Source organism: Cynocephalus volans, chromosome 8 (assembly GCF_027409185.1).
Source record: "Cynocephalus volans isolate mCynVol1 chromosome 8, mCynVol1.pri, whole genome shotgun sequence".
Lineage (NCBI taxonomy): Eukaryota > Metazoa > Chordata > Mammalia > Dermoptera > Cynocephalidae > Cynocephalus > Cynocephalus volans.
Window position 1 is genome coordinate 139,297,261 of NC_084467.1, and position 20,807 is coordinate 139,318,067.

General features: G+C 40.4%; 1 protein-coding gene across 5 annotated transcripts in view; it reads right to left on the reverse strand.

Moving 5' to 3' along the window:
• The window catches only part of LOC134383687 (uncharacterized protein C1orf21 homolog), a 170,569-nt gene that overhangs the window by 92,824 nt on the left and 56,938 nt on the right, over nt 1-20,807 (reverse strand). For 3 of the 5 annotated variants that reach the window (XR_010024201.1, XM_063104995.1, XM_063104999.1), the window contains exons 2-3: nt 15,186-15,345; nt 584-804 (exon numbers count right to left, since the gene is read on the reverse strand). Coding sequence is in view for 4 of the 5 variants with exons in the window: in XM_063104995.1 (XP_062961065.1) it covers nt 584-677 (94 nt within the window). In the remaining variant the exon portion in view is untranslated. Of the gene's footprint in view, nt 1-583; nt 805-7,907; nt 8,023-15,185; nt 15,346-20,807 lie in introns of all 5 variants that reach the window. The other 2 variants (XM_063104996.1, XM_063104998.1) reach the window with 2 other exon arrangements.

Genomic DNA, 20,807 nt, shown 5'->3' on the forward strand with positions numbered 1-20,807 from the left:
CTTTCATTTTAAAATTATTTGGGGAGCCAAAAAATATATTTGCAGGCCAGATGTGGCCATGGGTTGGCAGTCTGTGGATATCTAGTATCTTGCAGTAGATATTCTAAAGTCACTTTGAATCATCACAGAGAGGTTAAAAGATGATTATTAAATTCATTATATTTGTATTTTTGAATCTGGAAATGTATAATTCACTCTCCGTGAATCCTGAAAAGCACCTCACTCCCTCATTTATAAATCCTCACTCACTTCACTTTTGGACCTCTATTTACAGTCTTACAGTTCTCCCCCACCAGGGCACCCCTTGGCCACTGTCCCACGCACCTACTTAAATCCTACTAGTTCTTTAAAGCCTGATTTAAATGCTAGATCCTGTATAAAACCTCCACGATGCTCCTCAAAGTCCCCTATGTATAAATTATGACGTAAATTACCCAACGTAGAAGATCTGCACTGATTCTATTAGACCTCACCATGTCCTTACCCCACATGCTGTAACACAATAATCGCTACAATTATTCACCGCCACCGCAGCGATAGGCCTGGAGTCTACAAGTCAGGAGTGAAGTTTGCGAGCACTCACCGCCAAATGCATCTCTGTTCTGGTAGCTCTTCCCTTTCTGGGCTTCCTCTTCATTTTGAACAGTAGCAACATGCTTGGCGGAGGCACAGCCCATAGTCTCATTCGGTCAGCTTCAGCCGGGCTGAACTGCAAATCATCTCTACAGACACGGGAACATCTTTTTGTTTCTTTAAACACAAAGAGAATCCACCTTGCTGCTGAGTTGGTCAAGCTGCGCACACCTGCAAGAACAGAAAAAGCTAGATCAGAATGGGGGAGCCCGGCCCAGTGTGCGTCTCAGCATCCAGCTGAGCTGTGTGCACTAGGTAGAATCAGGCATAGCCCCCTGCACCAGGACTGCAATGGGGGACCCAGGAAGGGAATGCAACATGGCCCGTTCTCCTTTGATCCCTACTCAGAAAGCAGTTCCAGAAGGCGTGCCCCTGAACAGCACATGGCTGAGGGGTGAACGTTTTGAGGAGATACAAAACTATACAAACAATTATTTATTTAAATAAATATCTGAGCACTACTCCTTGCCACACATTACACTGAAAGTGCTTATAGGTTTGCTAATATTCTAGAATCTCAAAAACCTTCAGGGAAAGAAAAGCACATGCTTGAGGTCCACCCAGTTCAGCAGGCTGAGATAAGGCCATCAGCTTCCCCGTCCTACCCTGCAGGCCAGCTCTGCCCAGCTCTGCCATTTGCAATAAATACTGATTATGACTATATCAGTGGTCATGTCTATATAATTCCTCAGACTATTCTATCACTGGTTGTATTAAATCATTAATAAAAAGAACAGGGTTGGTTGGTGAAGTTTTACAACCTGGGAAGATTTTTTTCCTAGATAGTTAATGCTTTTATCTTCTCTACACTTCAGGTAACCTCATGTTAACATATTTTCATTTTTAAAGCTATACAAAATCCAGGCCTATGGATGGACACACCACACACACACACACACACACACACACACACACGCACACGCACACGCACACACACACACACCCCTATTCTATTATTTAGCAGTAATGTCTTTAAAGCCACAGTATTTCTATTTCATGGTCTGTTCACAGTAATGTGTAGAGCTTAGGGATCTGATGGGGGAGAGACTGACATTTTTAAAAGTGCACATAATACAGTAAGTGCTATGATAAAGGTTTCACAGGAATCTATGATAATGCAGAATTCAAAAGAGCAGATTAAATTATCTCCAGACAGAGGCAGAAATTAAAAGAGGAGATGGTATTTTTTTGTAGGGTCTTAAAGATTTGGTAAAAATTTACCAGGCTGACAGGATAGGCGCATCATTCAGATGTGAGCAAAAGCCTGTGCTAAGACACTACGCTGTAGACAAGACTAGCCTGACATATTTATGTGTGCTTATTTTATGGGGGGAAGTGGGGGACAGGGAAGAGGACTGGACTGTTAATGCCTTGTGAAGGGTCTGGAGAAGGCCTCACTACCTTTTATCCAATTGAATTAAGATAAACTATAAAATGTCATATGATCTATGAAGTCTTTCTGATCCAAGTTTGAGCACACTGTGAAAATATTAAATTCATAGTGTAGAAATCCATTCTGTCAACCTACCCTGGTTTTGGAAGAAGCATCATCGAACTATTCAGCAAGAGAGCTAGGAGAAGGCATTCAGCTCCAAAGGTAGCAGAAGAGGAAAAACTCCTCTCCCACCAGGCAGCAGCTAAGAGATGCTGCTGCTCTTGCTGCTGCTGCTTTGCGTTCCCTGCCCTCATCTCCAGCATCATCAGTAAGGTAACAGGGGTGGGGCTGCAGACGTAAATTCTTGACTTTTCAAAAAGGAACTAAGGGGAAAACAACCTCACACATACACAGGAGAGAAAACTGAAGTGAGAGGGGAAGCCTCGCTTCCCTGACTGTTGCCACCTTTTCAAAATAAACAAAGCGAAAATAGAAAAGGGGGAGGAGACCCTAAGAAGATCACCAAAGTACCTTGAGAATTAAGAGACAACTTACAAACATCCCCCGTGGGAGTCCTCTCGTGCTTTCCTCTTCCTTATTCCAATTTCATGTTTACAGCCTCTAATGCTATCCAAGAAGTAAAGGTAAGAATCTAAGACAGGAATTATCTTCTGCTACCCCTGAAAAGCATTTTGTGGTGTTTCTGCTGTGTTTCAGAAGGTGTGTTAATATAAAAAATATACATATTTTTTATTTGAACTTAAATAGTTGAAATGATATGAAAATCAAATACACTGCAGCATGACAACAAAAATAAACATATAAGAATGATCTTTTTTTTTTTTTTAAAAAAAAAAGAATGTTTCTGTTATTCAGGCTTTGGAGTGAGGGGCGGGTTAACAAGCAGCTTAGATATGATTATCCAATTCAAACAATAACTAAGGAAGTTTCAACTTAATTATATATTTTTAAAAGCACTATCACTCAATATGAGTTCTCTCCAAATCATAAATGGGTGTAGATTTTGTTTTTGAAACATATACAGTATATATTTTAGAGTGATATTTTCAAGTTTTACAAATTTATCAGAAATATATCTGAATAATTTACACATTTGAAGGTGATAATTATGAAGTTATTTGAGGGGCAGAAGATCTCCTATTCATAAAGTCAATCATAGTTTTACTATGTCACTGGATTCTGCACATAAACACTTGCCCAATCATTCATTCATTTAATCAAAAGATATTTATCGAAAACTACTAAGTGACAGATGTGTTCGGTAGGTATTGGGGTATATAGTGGTAAACAAGGTAAGATATGGTTTTCCCTCAATACCCACAGAATATGAACAACCAGAGAAGGAGACAGTTAGAAAAACCAGTTTCACAGCAATATGGTATGGCTACCGCAGGTTAAATACAGGATGACAGAGGACTTCACCCCACAGGCTTCTGACTCAGCTTTGGGAGAGTGTCAGGAGATGTCACAGGTTTGAGACCTGACCACAGCTAAAGAAACATCATGAAAACACCCCTGAACTGCATTTCTTTTATAGCCTGATATGATGTCAAGGTTTCATTTCTACTGAAAATTCTTCCACTTAACCTCAATCCAACGAAGACCTCAAACTGAGCAGAACTTCAGAAATGTATCTTTAATGACAACTAGAATCATCTGCTCAAAAATGGTTCCCTTCAGTTTGCTCTAGCCTTCTCATAAACTACAGTAATTTTTTAGCTTCCATTATTCCATTAGCTTTGCTCAGTTTTCCTTCCCCAGCCCCCACACCCTCTATTCATTTACCTCTCTGAAACCACAGCACAGTCTCATAGGTGAGACTGAAAACAAGTGTGCAGAGACCACAACACGCGCAGATCTGAGAGTCTCGTTTTCACCTATTGTTACTCACAGCGTGCTGTTTCTGAAGTCACGGATCATAGTGTGAGAATTAAACCGAAGCATCTTTGATGTCTGATGGAATCTTCCAAAACTAAGTGCCACTGAGGGTGTTTTTTTTAAGCTAAATAATCTATGCGATAGGCTCATCAGGCACCTCTAAAAACATGGGGCCCAATTAATTGCTCATGGCTTTGCTTAAAAACCTCTCCAAATGGTTGTACATCTACATTATCCTGTGCCATGTAATTAGAAAGTGTAATCTATCACACCATGAGCTAACCTAATTTAATGCCATCTTTATAGGATAGTTTTCCTGTTTTTGATAAAAATATATCAGCAAATTTGTAAATCCAATTCAAATTCAAAAATGGATTAAAGAATGTGTAACCATGTGTGTTTATCCTTCCTCTCCTTACACGGTGCCTCAAACTTAAGGAGAATTATTGTTCCAGAACACTCTGTGTTATAACATGAGGAAGTTCTTCTTTCTACACAATATAACATACTACAATGATGTAATACCTTTGCCCTTCTATAAGGAAAGATTATGATGGCTCTTCTCTTTACCTTAATTTTTTGAATTAGAAGCACGGTTTTATAAAAAAAACCTACTTTTATAAAACTGGGAAGGAAGAAAATCAACAAAATCTGTTTTTGAGAAAAATCAAAGACATTTAACCTTTTTTCAAAAAAAGACTACAGGAAAATATTTCTGTTTACATAATATTGTGGGTAATTTCACTTTCCACTAATTAGTCATGAGCTTTTTCATTTTGCATAGAAAAGCCAAAAATATTGTAGACAATTTCCTTGTCAAGAAAGGCACTTCTTAAAAAATGAATTTTTTTCTTAAAAAGTGAATTTTTTCATAAAAGAAGTGATAAACTCCATAAAGAAATCCTAGGCCAGAAAGAACATGAATACCTTAGGATTAGACAAACTCCATAAAGAAATCCTAGGCCAGAAAGAATGTTATGATTACTCCACCTTAGGCTCGGAGGATTGGAGAGAAATCAAACTCTGATGGCCAAGGGTACACAGAGAGCTCTGAAGACAGCAGTTAAGAAAAGGATCCAGCCACATTATTAATAGATCAGCAGCAAAGTGCCCCCTTTTTCCTGATTAAAAAAAGAAATCAAGGCCACATCTAAAAACCCCTTTATTTTATTGAAGAAAGATCCAATATCTAAGCTCCATTAAAAAAAAAATATATATATATATATATATATAAATAACTAATCAGTCTGCTTGCCCATCTGCTCTGCTTCCCTGTAATGAGTGTTAATACGGCAGCCCGCTGGAAGGAAGAAAGGCAGCTTAAAAGTGATTTCTAATCTTGAAGCTTTGGTATCCTCGGGCTACTGTTAACACCATTTCACATTTCATTGTGGATGTTAAAAATAATACATAAAGAGATGTCGCATTTGACGTGTGGATAGTCTGGAAAAGTCAAACCTTCCTGTTACCCAGCAATTGCCGGCATCACAGAACATACTCACTCCTCACCTCACGCTCATTTGGTGGCATGACAATTGACAATATGCTATTAATTCTAAAAATACATGAATTTTGGCTTCTGCCTTCATTATGGGAAAACTCTCACTTCTGCAAATGATAATTGCACAGAGGCGTCTCTCAGAAACATAACAATAATAAGTCCTGTACAAGAGGACACATTTTGGCTGGATTTCTACAGTGAGGTATGGGGACAAGGAGGCAAGGTGACAAGGGCAAAGAGCACTGGACAGGGCGTGAGACCACTGAGCGCTGGTCTCAGCCCCCACAGGCCTGCTTGGGGGCCAAGGCATGTCTTTGAGCCTCTTTCTTTGATTCTATGATGTAACTGAACATATATCCAAGAAGCGATGCTTAGGATAAAATGACCACTTACAAAAAGGCCATGTCTTACCTACTTCAATGTATTTACACACTTTGTTTTTAATACCTACTCGGTGAGGATATACTTGCAAGTCTGAAACCCCAACATTCTCAGGAAGGCCTATGAGGTCTAAAGATTATAACCAATGATGCTTTCGACCAAGGGTATTGATTTCAATTGTGCATAGGCTGAAAAAATAAACAAAGATTAACTCTCCTATTTCCTCTTCTCTATTCTGTCTTTAATGAATAAAATTAATTTTAACAGTGTTTCTTGTAGGAAGCTGGTAAGAAAAAGTTTGTGGAATTTAAGATTTAAGAGTTTTGCACCTTTATCCCACACCTGAAAACTCTTCTTTTGTGCTACCCATATATGTTCACATAAGTTCATGCATGGGGGACACTAATTTTGAGATGGCAAGAGAAGAAAACACCAGTTCCTGATGAAAGTCAAGCATCCCCAGCAGTGTGAACCTATGCAGGAGTTATTGCCACTTCCAGATTTCCTCCTCAGTGCTCAAGGCCAATGGCAGATATTCCTAGACTTTGAGTCCTCTTTTGTCTTCCACTTCCATGACCAAGAATACCATGGGCATTTGCAGGAAGTTATCAACCTGTGTCATTTGGGGGCTTCTGTGCTATGTGCTTTTACAGGAAGACACTGATGACTGAGATTTCTTAACAGCTGTGCTGCTCGTTCAACATGTCACTTGGGCCAAATCCATGTGATTTGTTTGTCAGTGCCCTAAAAATAATAATAGCAGCACCTGTTTTCCCTCTGTTTTTGGATTGTTTTGAAAATCTAAGTAGATAATGAAATGCTTTGAAAAGCACTTATATATGCAAGATAATAGTGTTCTCTGCATGCTCTGCTATGCCAGGTGTAGGACATTTTCCATCAGACCCACAGCTTTTCAAGAGCGTTGGTGGAATCAGCTTCCCCAGAGGGCTCCTGGCAGGAGGCCCCACTGGCTTAACCCAAGCACACCCAGACCACCGATGCTAAGAAATCAATGGAAAAAATGAAAGAAAACAGATGGAATGGTAGAGACAAAAATCAAGAAATGACTAGGAAGAGAAAGTAGAATAAGTATGAATTACTAAAAAGCACAATTTGATTTTAACCAAAGCAAATAAGTCGTGATCCTTCCAGAATGGCCAGTGAAGACCATCCCGGGCACTCTGCATGTTGAAATATATTATAAAGAACAGAAATGATTCTTGCCCTTGAAGGACTGGCATTCAGATAAGGCTAACAGATCATAAATGTAATAGAGCAAAATAAAATTTCAATGACTAATATACCTTGCAGGGAAACAAAAGATCAGAGATGTTCTTGAGAGTCAGAAGTTATCTCAAGCGAATTAAATTAGTGCTTGCCCCAACTTTATTTTATGCACCAAGAGATGCAGGAACATCCAGCAAAATGTGCTGCTCTTAGCAGACCCTTAGTAAGCACCTGCTGGTGGGGAAGACAGTGAAACAGATGTCATGTCAGTTTTGAGCCTGCTAATCCTCTCTGATACTATAAACTACAACAGAGAACTGTAGCTAGATTCATCCTTTAGAAACCTGTAAGTTCCTTTCATGGTGCCAAAGGACAAGAAAGAGAAAACACCGTTGATCCTGTGTCCCTTGAACACATCTGGTTACTGTGGTAGATAAAAGGAAACGTGACCCATAGACGTAAAAGATAGTTGTCTAAGCTAATCATTAGAAGCAAATGTGAGAACAGTTTAAGAACAAAAAAAAAGCCAGCTTGTATTTATTTGGGCACTTATTTGGTACTGATATTTGAGTATGAATATATTTAACATTCTCAGAATTAGCAAAATTTTAAATAAAGTAATGTAACAATACTTTGAAAAAATCTCAATCCCACAAAATGAAAAAGTGTTCCCCTGAAATCTAAATACACATCCCTCTTTCCTCCCAAAATAACCTCTTTCCTCCTTTTTCCCCCTGCTTACTAAAATAAGTGAAATTATCCATGAGAGATTGGTGCAAATTCTGGCCTAAGATCTCTCTCTCTCTCTCTCTCTCTCTGTGGTCTATCTCAGGCCTCACTATTCCAGGTCTGAGAAAAGTCTGCAATGACCCAGTTACTTAGTAAACCCACCTCTAATCTGCTGGTCAGAGGGCTGCTTGTTGAAATAAGTGTCTCTAGAGGAAAGCCTTGACAACCTGAAATTCTGTCATCTGGAATCTTCAACAGCTCAAGGTCTGGAAGTGCCCTGAAAATGTAGAGAAAGCGAACACAAAACCCCTTTGTTGGTGAAGAACTTAGTCTCTCTCTCTGTCTTTCTCATACACATACACACTGTAAAAGTTCTGAAGATGCGAAGATTATATCCAATATTTTGTGACTGATGGAGAGAAAAGAATTGCGTAACTTTGGGCAAGTCACTTACTTCACAGCGCCTTAGTTCCTCATTTACAAAATAGGATAAGACCTGACGAATTTTGAGGACTAAATGAGATAATATATGTAAAGCCCTTAGGACAATCCCAGGCACAGAGACGGCTACTGTCATTACATCACTGTCATCATTATTACTTAATGGAATGGTGATGAATTTTAAGATAAGAGGGACAGAGGCAAAAGAGACTTAGAAAGAAGAGATGAAAAGAGAGATAAGAGGTTAATTTTGGCAGCTTGGTGGTTCTTAGGAACTGCCCCAAAGATAAACAGGCAGACCGAACACACCAGAAAGCAAGAGACAGCAATTCTGCAGCAGGAGAAGCACGTGGGCTATGTGCAGCACTTGCAAAGACGGCCTGAGAAGTGCCAGGTGTTTTTGATGCACTGGGGTGGGGAAGGTCAACCTCTGTGTAGCACATCCTAAGGCTGCAAAGGCAAAGGCTGTGTGAGGACAAGTTGAAGGTTAGTGAGCTCTCCCAAGCTCTGGCACAGCCTTGATGAGTATGCAGCTCCTTCTTCCTACTGTTACACATTTATGTGTCTGTGTCTTTTGCCAGGCAGATCTTCAAGGTCATGACCATGTCCTAATCATTCCTCTCTATATTCCCTATGGCATACTGTCAGGCACACAGTAGGGTCTGCAATACATGCTGAATGGATAAATTCCCTTAGAAATCTTTTTTCACAAAGAGGTGTGGGGTACTTCTTAAAGAAGGGAGCTTCCCTCAGCCCCATGTCCTAGATCACCTGCATGGACAGTGATTTCTTTAGTCCACTGATAACTAAAGTTAAAAATGTCTATCTCAGCCATCATAAACGATTTAAAAGTATGTTCAGTATATACTCCCTAAAAGACAGAAAGGGAGTAATATGTAATACAATACCAACATAATGCAATTTTGAAGGCTTTTGGCACTTGTACGGTTGGCCCTAATATGCCCTAGAAAATTGTGCTATCTATTGATTTCAACACTCATTTTGGGGGAATTGCTTAGTTCTCAACATTCCACTAAGGAATGGAGATTCCAAAATGGATCAGACAGCTAGACCTTGGTGTGCATTTCCTCACTTTAAACTAGAATCTAGAGAGGTTTGGCAGTGCTTTTAATACTCACGCACCTGAAGAACCAAGGTTTTTGTTTATTTGCTTGTTTTTGATGAAATTCAAATCTTTGATTAGCTTTCCATAACAAAGAACTATTTAAGGTTGATGTCCCTAGAAGGCCAAACAAATTGAAATTATAAACATCACTTTCAGGAAGCACAAGTCAGTGCTTCTTTAACCTACTGAGTTAAAAAAAAAATAAAAGACACCTCAGGTCTCATACTGCTTTCAAGAAATGCACAAGACTTTTGGGAACTTCATCGATTTTGTAGTGCTCGGCCCCAAACACATTCTGTGCAATCATCTACTCAAAGAAACCAAAGAGTAAGAAGCTGAGAGGACAGATACAGCAGGATGAAAAAGCAAAGTCACTTTGTATATACTTTGTATGTATGTATGAATGTTCCAGCATTCTCCGGCCCCTGACGAGTTCACTCATGACTCTGAAGAGTCTTTCCTTTGAATGTACCATCATTTCTGGGATGTTTTTTGGAGTGTGAGATAACAATAACATAAAAGTGAGGGCAAGATGGTCTTCCCTAGCACTCTAAAAGATCATATACGTTGCAGATTATGAACTATGATGACCTTGTAAATGTTACCAAAAATTGTAGCCTACTCTATTTTAAATCAGTTCAACATTCCCCATTTGAAGTAGCATAATAAGTGAACATGGTGTTCTTTCCTACGTGTTCAGCAAAAGGTTCTTAGAGAAAGAGACCAGAGTGGCAAGCTCAGGAGAACTGGACAACATGGGCAGGAGGACCACGACTGGGGCTGACAGGAGACCGCAGCTCACCCTCAACAGGCATCAGGCAGCACCCCCGGGGGGTTAACGCTCTCTAGCAGACCACATTCAGTTCTAGTCTGAGACATGAAAGTTGCAAGCCTATCTGAATAGAGTACTAAATGTGTGGCTTGATGATAAACCCTTTTACCTAAAAAAGGTAGAGCAGAAATAGGTGAAAGTGAGGATTTGACCACATTCTATCCTAAGGAGGCCTTTGCCCCAGCTGTCTTTGTGAGATCACCCATGGGTGGCCTAGCTGTGGTGGTTACATTCCTGCATATGACAAAGGTACATCTGGCAAACTGCTTATTATTGCTGTATCTGGGAGGATTGTCATCTGCCATCACCTATTACATCACTGCCATTACCACCCCAGGAACAGGCCTGCAAAAATAAAAGACACATTTTCTAATCCTAGGATCTCTCTGAAAATTTTAAAGAATTTTTAGGATCCACATTAAAATTTGTATTTGTAGATCATTTTCTGGACCCAGTCCCCAAACCTCTCACTTATTCATTGACTTTTTCTATGCCATATTTTTTGTTGGTTTGTTTAATTCTTCTTTGAGAGAGGAAAAAACTTAGTCATGTCCAGTGGGCACTGGGATGGTCCTTCTGGCAGTTTTAAAAGCATCGCAAATGATTAAAATTTGCGGTAAAAAATTTTATTCTCATAAATTCATAATTATCCCATTAATTTTCTACAACAAAACAAATAAGATTCTTAATTCACTGATTCTGTTGGGTCCTTCCCCTGTCCCGAAATCCTCCATAATTCACTAATGCCCTGAGGTAAAGCCTGAGATGCCTGGATTTTCAAGCTTCACCTGTCTTCTGGGACACCTGAGGTCAAGGTTCCTAATCTTACAGATGAGAAAACTGGAAGCTGAGGACTTCAGGCAACTTTCTAGGGGTCCCCCAGGACCCAGTCCTGCTTCCCCACTGTCACCTCTTCCTACTGCTCCAAGGTAACTGGCATCCTCTCCATCCCATCAGGTGGCTCGCACAGTCCCACCTCTTCACTTCCGCTTAAGCCTTTTATTTTCCAGGAAGAAGCCTTCCCATCGTTCCATGCCTGCCCTCAATTTTCTCTCTTTCCTAAACTCTAACTCAGTCAATTATTTGGTGTTTCTTAGACATCGCTCTTAAAATAGATGCTAAGTGCTTTGAGGGCAGAAACCCTCTCTCTATTTGTCTCCCCTGCTATGATGAGTGCTCTGCTAGGCAGAGAGCAGGAACTCAACAAATCCTCTTCAAAGAGCTCACCAGTGGCTGTCTCTGTCTTTCCACCTCTGCACCTGCTACACCACCCTGCCTAGAACGTTCTCCTTCCTCAATTTTGCCTGGCTAACTCTGGTCTGTGTAAGCTGTCCCTCCCACAAGGTCCCAGCGTACCTGATAATTACCCCTCATGGCCCTCATCATAGCACAGGATATCCGTCATTCCTACTTACCTATCACTTCCACAACTCTAGAGTGCAAGCTCCTTGAGAGACACAGACTGTGTTTCTTGTTCCAGCTTCTAACAGGGCTTAGCTCAGAATATGTGCTCAATAAAAAATAAATAAATGAATCCTCCAGAAGTAAGTGGAAACTCCTTCCCATGGAATTCAAGGCTTTCCACCTACATCTCCAATCCCAAATAGCTCTCTATAGCCACTTGGCTCCAGCCAGTTTTGTCTGCTACTAACCCCTGAATGTATTTTCATTTTCTAACTCTAACTGCCCCTGCTCACAGTCTTCCCCTTCAGTAGAAAGCCATCCCCCTTAATCTCTGCCTGTTATTCAAATTCCATCCATCCTTCAAGGTGCAGAACAAGTCTTATCACCTCCACAAAACCTTTCTCCAGGCCACACACATCTTCCCTTTCTCTAAAGTCATCAGCATGTGTCTGTACATGGTCCCTTCATCACTTACCCATGTGGCTATATGTCTGCAGTGATCTTTCCATATCAGTCTAAATTGGCCCAAAGGGAGCCCCCCTCCCTATGAAGTTAGCATTTACCCCTCATTTAGGAAATAATTATATGCACAGCCTTGGGACATCTGTGTTGATGATATATATTGGTAACTTTTGTGCATTTTTGTCTTGGTGTCCTAATTCATTTATAAAATTTTCAAGGCAAATCATGCTTTTGGTTTCTTTGATCCTGGGCAATTCTTTGCACAAAGTAAGAGGTTAGTAAACATTTGTTACCTGACATGCTGGCTAGAAAGCAAAGTGTGCAGGATGTGAGAACTATGGGAATTATTTTTTTTAAAAAAAACAAAAAAACTTTGACCAAAAGTTCAGCTGAAAATTTCTGATTATTAGAGGCTGCTTAAAAAGGTCAAATGTTGATAGTATAATTACAGCATAATTTGGTAAAATTACTCTCTGAATAAAGGTTATTTTTAAATAGAAACTTTTGTCTGTGATAAAAAATTGTGAATAGAAGATAAAAATTAGTAGAAAAGGAATAAAAAGGAAAAGAAAGAAAAAACATACTCATATGCCCCAAATTAACACACACCCCCTTCCTCCCCCTAGATCAGGAGAGCTGGCCTGCAGCATCCAAAACTGCATCAGTTGACTTTTACTACAAGGTCTAGTTCATGACTGAGTTAACACCATGGCTCTACAAAGGTCTACCCAACAACTCCCTGAACATAAACACAATAATTCTCCCCATGTTGCATAGAGAGGAGGGAGAATCAATCTCTTACCTGGTGTGTCATAAACATTTCCTTATAATTATGTCTTGATGTACTGTGTCTAACTATTTATTTATTTTATATCTCACTGTATTCCCCCCCAAAAATATGTACAGCAGCTGCTTTCAACCATAAATAACAATCTTAGGACACATATGCTGTGTTCAAGATTAGTAATTCAGGGTTCAGTAACCTAGCAACAGAATGTCAAGAGACCTTCTCCTCATCTGTGCCCTCAACTGCCAAGGATCTCCAGACCTCCAAGACATGGGCCTCTAAACCCACTGTTCAAACCGGGCTTGGTTGTTACAAGTCAATATTGGTCAACAATGGAAAGATCACAAAACACAGGAGACTTTTTGCCAGGCTCCAAAAACCTGAGTGTCAAGGAGCATAAATAGGAAGTATGCATATTACTTGGGACCAGAGGCCACAAAGTTGTCAATTAGGCATTCACCTTTGGGAAAGCCAAATGAGGCAGCATCTATAACTCTCTAGCAACCAATATCTCACATGTTTTACATGCTGTAGGCTGAATACATATTTTTAATGGAAATGAACAAATGTACCCACGACTAGGCACCTTCTACCAGATGAAGACAAGAAGGAAAGAAGGGGACATTTTAATGTTTTGTTTTAATGAATTAATAAAAGCTGAATCCTTATCTCCAAGAAATCAAATACAGACTGGTCCTCCTCCCTGTTGCTTAGTTTGGTTTGATTTCATCAGCTCCTCTGTCTCACTTTAATGGGTGTTGGTTTCTAATGGGCATTTGTAGTTAAGGGTCTTTTGTTTCTTAAAAAAATATATACATATTTTACTGATTTTCATTTCCTACCCAATAGTGAAAATCATGATATAGGAAAGCAGCATAACAATGTGTTTTTTTAAAATCAACCATTCCAGCAGTGGCAGAAATAAGTGAAATGTGGGAGGCTGGTTATTTGTACATCAAAGGGAAAGTGAAATTATCTTTGGGTGACATGATCATTTGTTTTCCGCAATGAAGCAAGCAAATCAAATAGGAATAAAACCGGAGCCTACCATCACCATTCACAGTATAATGAGTTCTTGCTAGATTAACCATTCTCCCTCCCTGTTATACTCACTCCAAGAAAACAGATGTACAATGACATCAGCAAAACAGCCAAAGATCATCAATCTACAAGACAGGAAATGCAGCAGCCAGACTTGTATCCTTTCTGAGCATTAGCTGACTCCTGGCTGCTGGCTCTGGTTCTGCAGTGCCGGAGATAGGCTCACAAAAAGACATGTCTTTGGGAGGCAGCAAGGATCAGGGGTACATTTATCAGAAGCAGTGCCCGAGGACACGGAAACCCAAACCTGCCACGGCTCTCCAGATCAGGGGGCTACCTATGTGGTATGCTTAAGGCCAAAAATCTTGGACTCACTGAATTTTATGGTATTTCTCTTCCCTCCAACTCAACCACACATTATTAGAAGCTGGACATGAACACATTCTGTCAAGAAGACCAAAGACAGGGTGTGTGAGGCATTGGGGAGCCCTGACCACTGGCATTACAATAGTCCTTTAGATGGCCGAGGCCACCACCTTGCACGCAAAGAACAGGCCAGTTCAAAGCCCGGCTGGCCAGGTGCTAAGGTCCTAAGCAAGAAGCATGGCCTGTAGAACGGATGGGGTGGGTGTTCCTGGGTCACAGGAGTGAGGTGAGGTGCTGATACTGTCAATGCTGCCTTTAGCTCTGATGCTCCGAGTTTAAGATGGTGACAGGCATGTCAGCCTCAGTATTTTCTCTACAACTGGAGACAAGGAAGGAGACCTCTCCTCGATGTCAAACAGCGATGGAGAGCTACAGGACTCAAAGCATCCGCTGGTATCACAGATACAAAAACAACTAATAACTAATAACTGAAGTTTTCATGCCACTTTACCATTGGCAAAGGCTTTCACATGTTGGCTCTGTCAGTCAGCCAGGGTCTTATCTAGATGAGTGAGAAGATACTGACAGCACAACACTTGATGCCAGTAAATTTATTCCAGATCAAGGGTTCCTCGAGTGAGGGGAAGAAGGAGAATCATTTCTTTTAGAAAAAGGGGGAGTCATCCCATTTTGATTTCCTCTGCTTGAAAGTAACAGTTTTAGTGAACAAAAACTCAGGAAGAGCACTGGAGCACATTCAGTGATATTTGTAACATCTCCGACTCAATTTCCACTGCATGTCTGTTGAAGCTGCATTTTATTTTGGATGTCAACATCTGTGCAGGGAACTTGCTTCTCCTGACCGTGGTAGCAGTTTCTGGAATCAGCAGGACAAACGCTAGGATATGGAGACTACTGAGTGACTTTCCTCCCACCTCTTGCTAGTCCCCACCCCCCTAAACTATTTCAATCGCCACCTACCAACAGGATTTTGAATTAAATCTGTGGCTAAATGTCTTCAGAAACGCAGTGATGACTTCCAATCCACTCGAGGAAATGTGTTTTACTCCCAGGGTGCTCGCTCACACTGCTGTCCTTGGGGTGGAAGGGTCCATGCGTGGAGTCCCAGTGGAGAAAAGCCCTGAAGAGCAACAAAAGGAGCCGGAGAGAAATGAGGTAAAGGGAAGCTGGTGAGCTGAGCAGCTGTGGAGGCTGCAGAAGCTGGAAGCAGCCAGAGGAAAAGGGAGAGAAATAAAGATGGAAGGGAAGCGAATGGATGCAAAAGCTTTTTTGAATGCTCTCCCTGCCAGGTCCACCTGACCTCTAGACTCAGCTCAAAGCATCTGGTTTCTAGAAGCTTCCATGATCCCGACCCTTCCCTGTGAGCTCTCAGCTCTTCCCACATCCCACATTATCTCCCCCCTACCCTTTTATGTGTCTCCCCAGTGAGACAATGTATGCCAAAAGCAGGGACTCTGTTACTAACTTTTTAAACAATGTACCCCCAACTCCTAGAACTGTGACTGATGCACAGAAGGTGTTCATGTTGGTCAAATAACAGATGAATCTTAAAAATGTAGCAGGTGTTAATAAACAGATACTGGCCATCACAGTCCTGGGGCAGCTTTGGCATCTTAAACCAATATACAGCACAACAAACTAAGAAATGAATTTTATTAGAAAGGAAAGTCATTCGGTCACTGGAAAATAAAGGAGAGCTGCGTGCAGTTTCTCTCAATATTCTGCAAGCCTGAGTGAGGCACTATCATAACTAGCATCAAATCCTTACAGGTGCAAATTCAACACTTCGTACTCTTTGCCCTAAAAGTGTTAAGCAAGCCTTAATAAAGTCTGATTTACCCTCACCAGGAAGAACTTATACACTGGAAAAATGCAACGTGTTCTGTTAGAGTGATGGACTCCTTGAATGTCAGGCTATTTACTAAACAAATTACTCTCCACATCACTTTCTAATCTACTCTTCTAGTGAAGATGGCAGAAGTTGGCACGAAAAGTTTAGGACTCTGCAAAAGTCCCTGTAATGTCAATGTTCCCCAGAAAGGGATCAAACACAGAAACAAAAGTACTCACAGCAAACAGCACAGGTTCAATATTATGTACACAGGAGGCAGTTAAATAATGTTTAAGTAAATATGATTACTGATGAGATATTGTTTTTTTAAAAACGTACACTTAACTTTATTCGAGGAATGGAACACCCTTTGACAGAATCACCTCCACAACACAGAAGCATAATAAAGATATGAACACCACGCTAATCTCTAGTTATTTAAATTTGCCGCAAAATCTTTTATGCAAGAGTTAATTTCGCACTCTTTTTGGAGTTCCACCATTCTATCATCACTTTGTTTTCCAACACAAACTTTAACGCCCCTTAAGCCCTGAATTAGTCTAAGTTTGATTCTTTTGAAGTTCTTTTTATGGCACATATTTAGAAATGAATTAAAATTAACTTTGTTATGAGAAAATTTCCAAATCATTTGTGATACCTGGCAACCAGCCAGACTGTTGTAAAAGCCAGAGTTGGTGTAAGTCAATGGAGATGTTAAATTGAAAAACTCTTGGAGTTGTTTCAAATTATAGCAGAGTCAAAACCATATCCATTTACTATTCAGTATACATGTGCCAGGCGTAATATATAGTTCTTTACTGCTTCAAATAGTCTAGATGTAAAAGTATGTATGTTAACTCCTTTAGTGAAGATGCCTTTTACTGTTTCCCCAATGGTACCCAGCACAGATGAATGAATAACTGAGATTGTGACAAACCTTCTTCCCCTACTTATCTTTAGGGTGGACTCCTGAAGAGAAGCAAATACTGCAGAAGACGGAAAAAAGGGCAATCACCACTGGAACAATCTCTACCACACACAATAAAGTAGTGATAACCTCCCCTACTGGGATCACCCGGCCCTCAAATGCCCAGTCCCCAGGCAAAGCTCTGTGAGGGCAGTAACGGGGTCCCCTCGGCTATGCATCCCCAAGCTTGGCACAGGACACTCAACACCACCTACAAAGAGGCAGAACGGGCCAGCCGAAAGGACATAAGCTTTTGAGTCAAACAGATTGGGGCAGAATCAGGCTCTGCTATTTACCACTACGAGACCCAGGGAAAGTTAAGCAATCTCTCTAAACATCAGTTTTGTCTTCTATTAAATGGGTATAACACCATCCACCTTCTAGGATTGTTCTGATGATTTCAAACAATATCTACAAAGCAACTGCCAAGATGCCAAGCACTTGATAGGTGCTTAACAAAAGATAGCTGTCATTATACATATCAGGAAGTACACATGGCTTTATATGATAAAAATGGCTGTTAATGCCTAAATGATCTTTATGCCTCACTCCCATAAAAATGCCTCCAGATGCTCAAAGCTCATGCCATTTCACTTTCCCTTTATCTGTGTTACAGACCATAACAAACCAGGCTGAGGAAAGAGAATGGGCAGGCAATCCCACTGACAGCTGCAAGACACCCATCAAAGAGGCACAAAGGAACCCTGAGCAGACACAAAAGTCCAGAAGAGTCTGGCCAATGCAATACAGGGACAGAGGCTTTCAGCGATTGAGCCCAAAAACCAGTGTTCCTCTGAATGACCACAAAGAGGTCAGACTGCCTGTGGAAGACTGATTCTGCTTAAGACGGCGAGAGAAATGGAATCTATGTAAAAAAATATTTCTGTCCAAATAGTTAGCCTGGACTCCCTCCAGCTGGAATCCAGGCCTATTCCCTTTGGGTTCTCACAGCACTGTGCTTGGTTCTCCATGGCAGTCTCCACACAGTCTGTTTAGCATTGGTCTGTGCATCAGTGCCCCTTGAAAGCAGGTAACCACTTTTATTCATTCTTGATCAGTAAGTCTTTTTTGAATATACCAATTTACTTTTCAACATAATAGATGCAATTCTAGTCACTTCTATGTCCTCACCAAGTTCTTTCGTTAAGGATGAATTAAGTTAGAATACTCTGTATCTGCACAATTTATTGCTTACACAGCAACACCATCTTATGGAGCATTTATTTACAAATCTAAAATAGTGGGGTAGTCTTAATCAGACTTGATTAGACAAGACATAATGTCAAACCAAATGATTGCCATCACCTTCTCCGGAAAGCAGCCTGACATATGTTCTTCTGCCTGGTTTGGTCTTCTCGCTCCCCAAATGCTGAAACCATTCATGCATTTTTCCAGTCAACATTTACTGCTGTTGGGGCCACCACCATACTAGGCACACCTGGACATATACAAATACATATATTTGACTTCAATGCAGTGATTGTCAGAGGGTAAAAGATGAGCAAGTAAGAAACTGCAGTACAATGAGGTAATTGATATAACAGCATGAAAGGAACTGTAGACAATAAAATTACAAAGGATGGTGTTAAGACACGATTGTGCAGAGAAGACAGAACATGAAAAACAGCAAATTTGGGACTTTTGCTATCAAAACTTCCTAAAGAGGAAGAGTGGGAACATCTTCACCATAAAAGAACAGAAATGTGTCATAACCTTTCTGAAGATCATCGAGTTTCCATCTCAGAAGTAAACTTTCCATACTGCCTTTAAGCTGTTAGCTATGACAATGCAGTTACCTAACATGGTTAACTAAATTTAAGCAGAAGCACTGAAAATATATCAGGTGTCAATGTGACAACCCATATGCAAGCAAGAATCAGGTTTCAGCATACACACTCCACACCTATACAGAGAGAATTATATAGTTTCCTGATGGGTTCCCTGGACTACTATTAAAAATTTGACAGTGAAAACCAAAAATGAATAGTACGATAATATCCCAAAGTCTGGACATTATATATTCATCCATTCGTGACCTCATTCTGCAGATATTTACTGAGGATCCAGTTTGTGCCAGGAGCCACTTAGACACTGGGGATATGATGGGAACTAGGAAGTCAAGAAGTTTTAAGTGGTTATTTGAAAAGGTTTTCCAGTAAATCTTAATATTAGCAATCCCAGAAAGGTAATCATTTGTGTCAGTATTTTCATTGCTGTACCCAAAAAGGAAAATATTGTTGGCCCACAAAACACCTGTAAGGGAGAAAGTATAAAAGGAGAGTTCCTGATTCGGGAGTTGGAGGGGATTGGATATCTCACAGCTACTTTCTAAGACTGTTTCTCAGAGTGTGATCTGGGGACCAACAAGATTGGAATCTTTTTAGGAATGCATATTCTCAGCCCTCAGAATCTGCAGTTCTAACAAGATCCCTAGTGATTCACATGCATACTGAAGTTTCAGAAGCACTGTTTTAATAGGTTTTATTTACAAGTTTAATCACAAGACAGGTCCCCTTATATTTGTGGCAGAATCAGACCTCTAAGCCTCCTTCCAACTTTTGAGGTACTCAGGCTTTGAGAGCTTGTCTTTGATGAACTGAAACAGCAAAAAAGCACTTCGAAGTGAATTCACACATGGTTCTTAGTATGATTATGCCATTTCTGAACAGCCAAAGGTGTTTATTCACTTTAAACAGAACTGATCCTCATTAACAGATGGGTAAGGAGGTCTCTACAATGGGCCAGTTTGTGCATAAGGGAAATAACCTAAAGGAACCTGAGAAATCAGTCAGTATCAGCCCTAAGTTCCATCTACCCCAGTATTGTGACAGTGGTATTAAAAGTCTGAAGAGTGTTCATTTGCCCTTTTAAAATGTCAGGTCACTAAGGTTAGGGGCAAACCTACAAATATTTTTTGCTATCTTTAATAGTGGAACTTTGGGGCCGAGCCTGTGGCGCACTCAGGAGAGTGCGGCACTGGGAGCGCAGCGACGCTCCCGCCGCGGGTTCGGATCCTATATAGGCATGGCCGGTACACTCACTGGCTGAGCGCCGGTCACGAAAAAAAAAAAAAAAATAGTGGAACTTTGAGAAATTTCAAACTCAGATGTCAGAATAGTCATAATATTAGACATACATGATGCATCACACTTTATTAAACTCTAATTCCTACTTTCAAAATGTAGAATAATCTTGAAATGAAAATATAATTAACTAATTAAAAATTGCCTATATAAAAGAAATATATTTACTGTCCCCTAATTCCTACAAAGAATGCAGGTGTCTGAGAAGTTTTGCAATTGCTTGGGATCAGTGGCTTATCATTCATAAGGAATTGAGAGAAACCACATTGCGGTACTGGATGTCTTCGGGGGGACCTGATATCTTCCATATGCCATCGACTGGTAGGTTATGTTGTGCACTGCTGTTGGACCAACCATTTAATTTACCTCTAAGTATCTGTAAAACTGTAATTTTACCTCTAAGTATCTGTAACTGTAATGACTGATGCTATTTACACACACCCTGATACTGGATTACCCACACAAAATAAAAAATGTCTAATCTACTCAACTGAACCATGCCACAGTGTGTAAAATATATCGAAACTTGAAATGTTCCTATCCTTTCCTTCAATTCTCAGTTTCAATTACTGGATAAGGATTACGTTGTTTTTTTTTTTTTTTTTTTTTTTGTCTTTTTCGTGACCGGCACTCAGCCAGTGAGTGCACCGGCCATTCTTATATAGGATCCGAACCCACGGCGGGAGCGTCGCTGCGCTCCC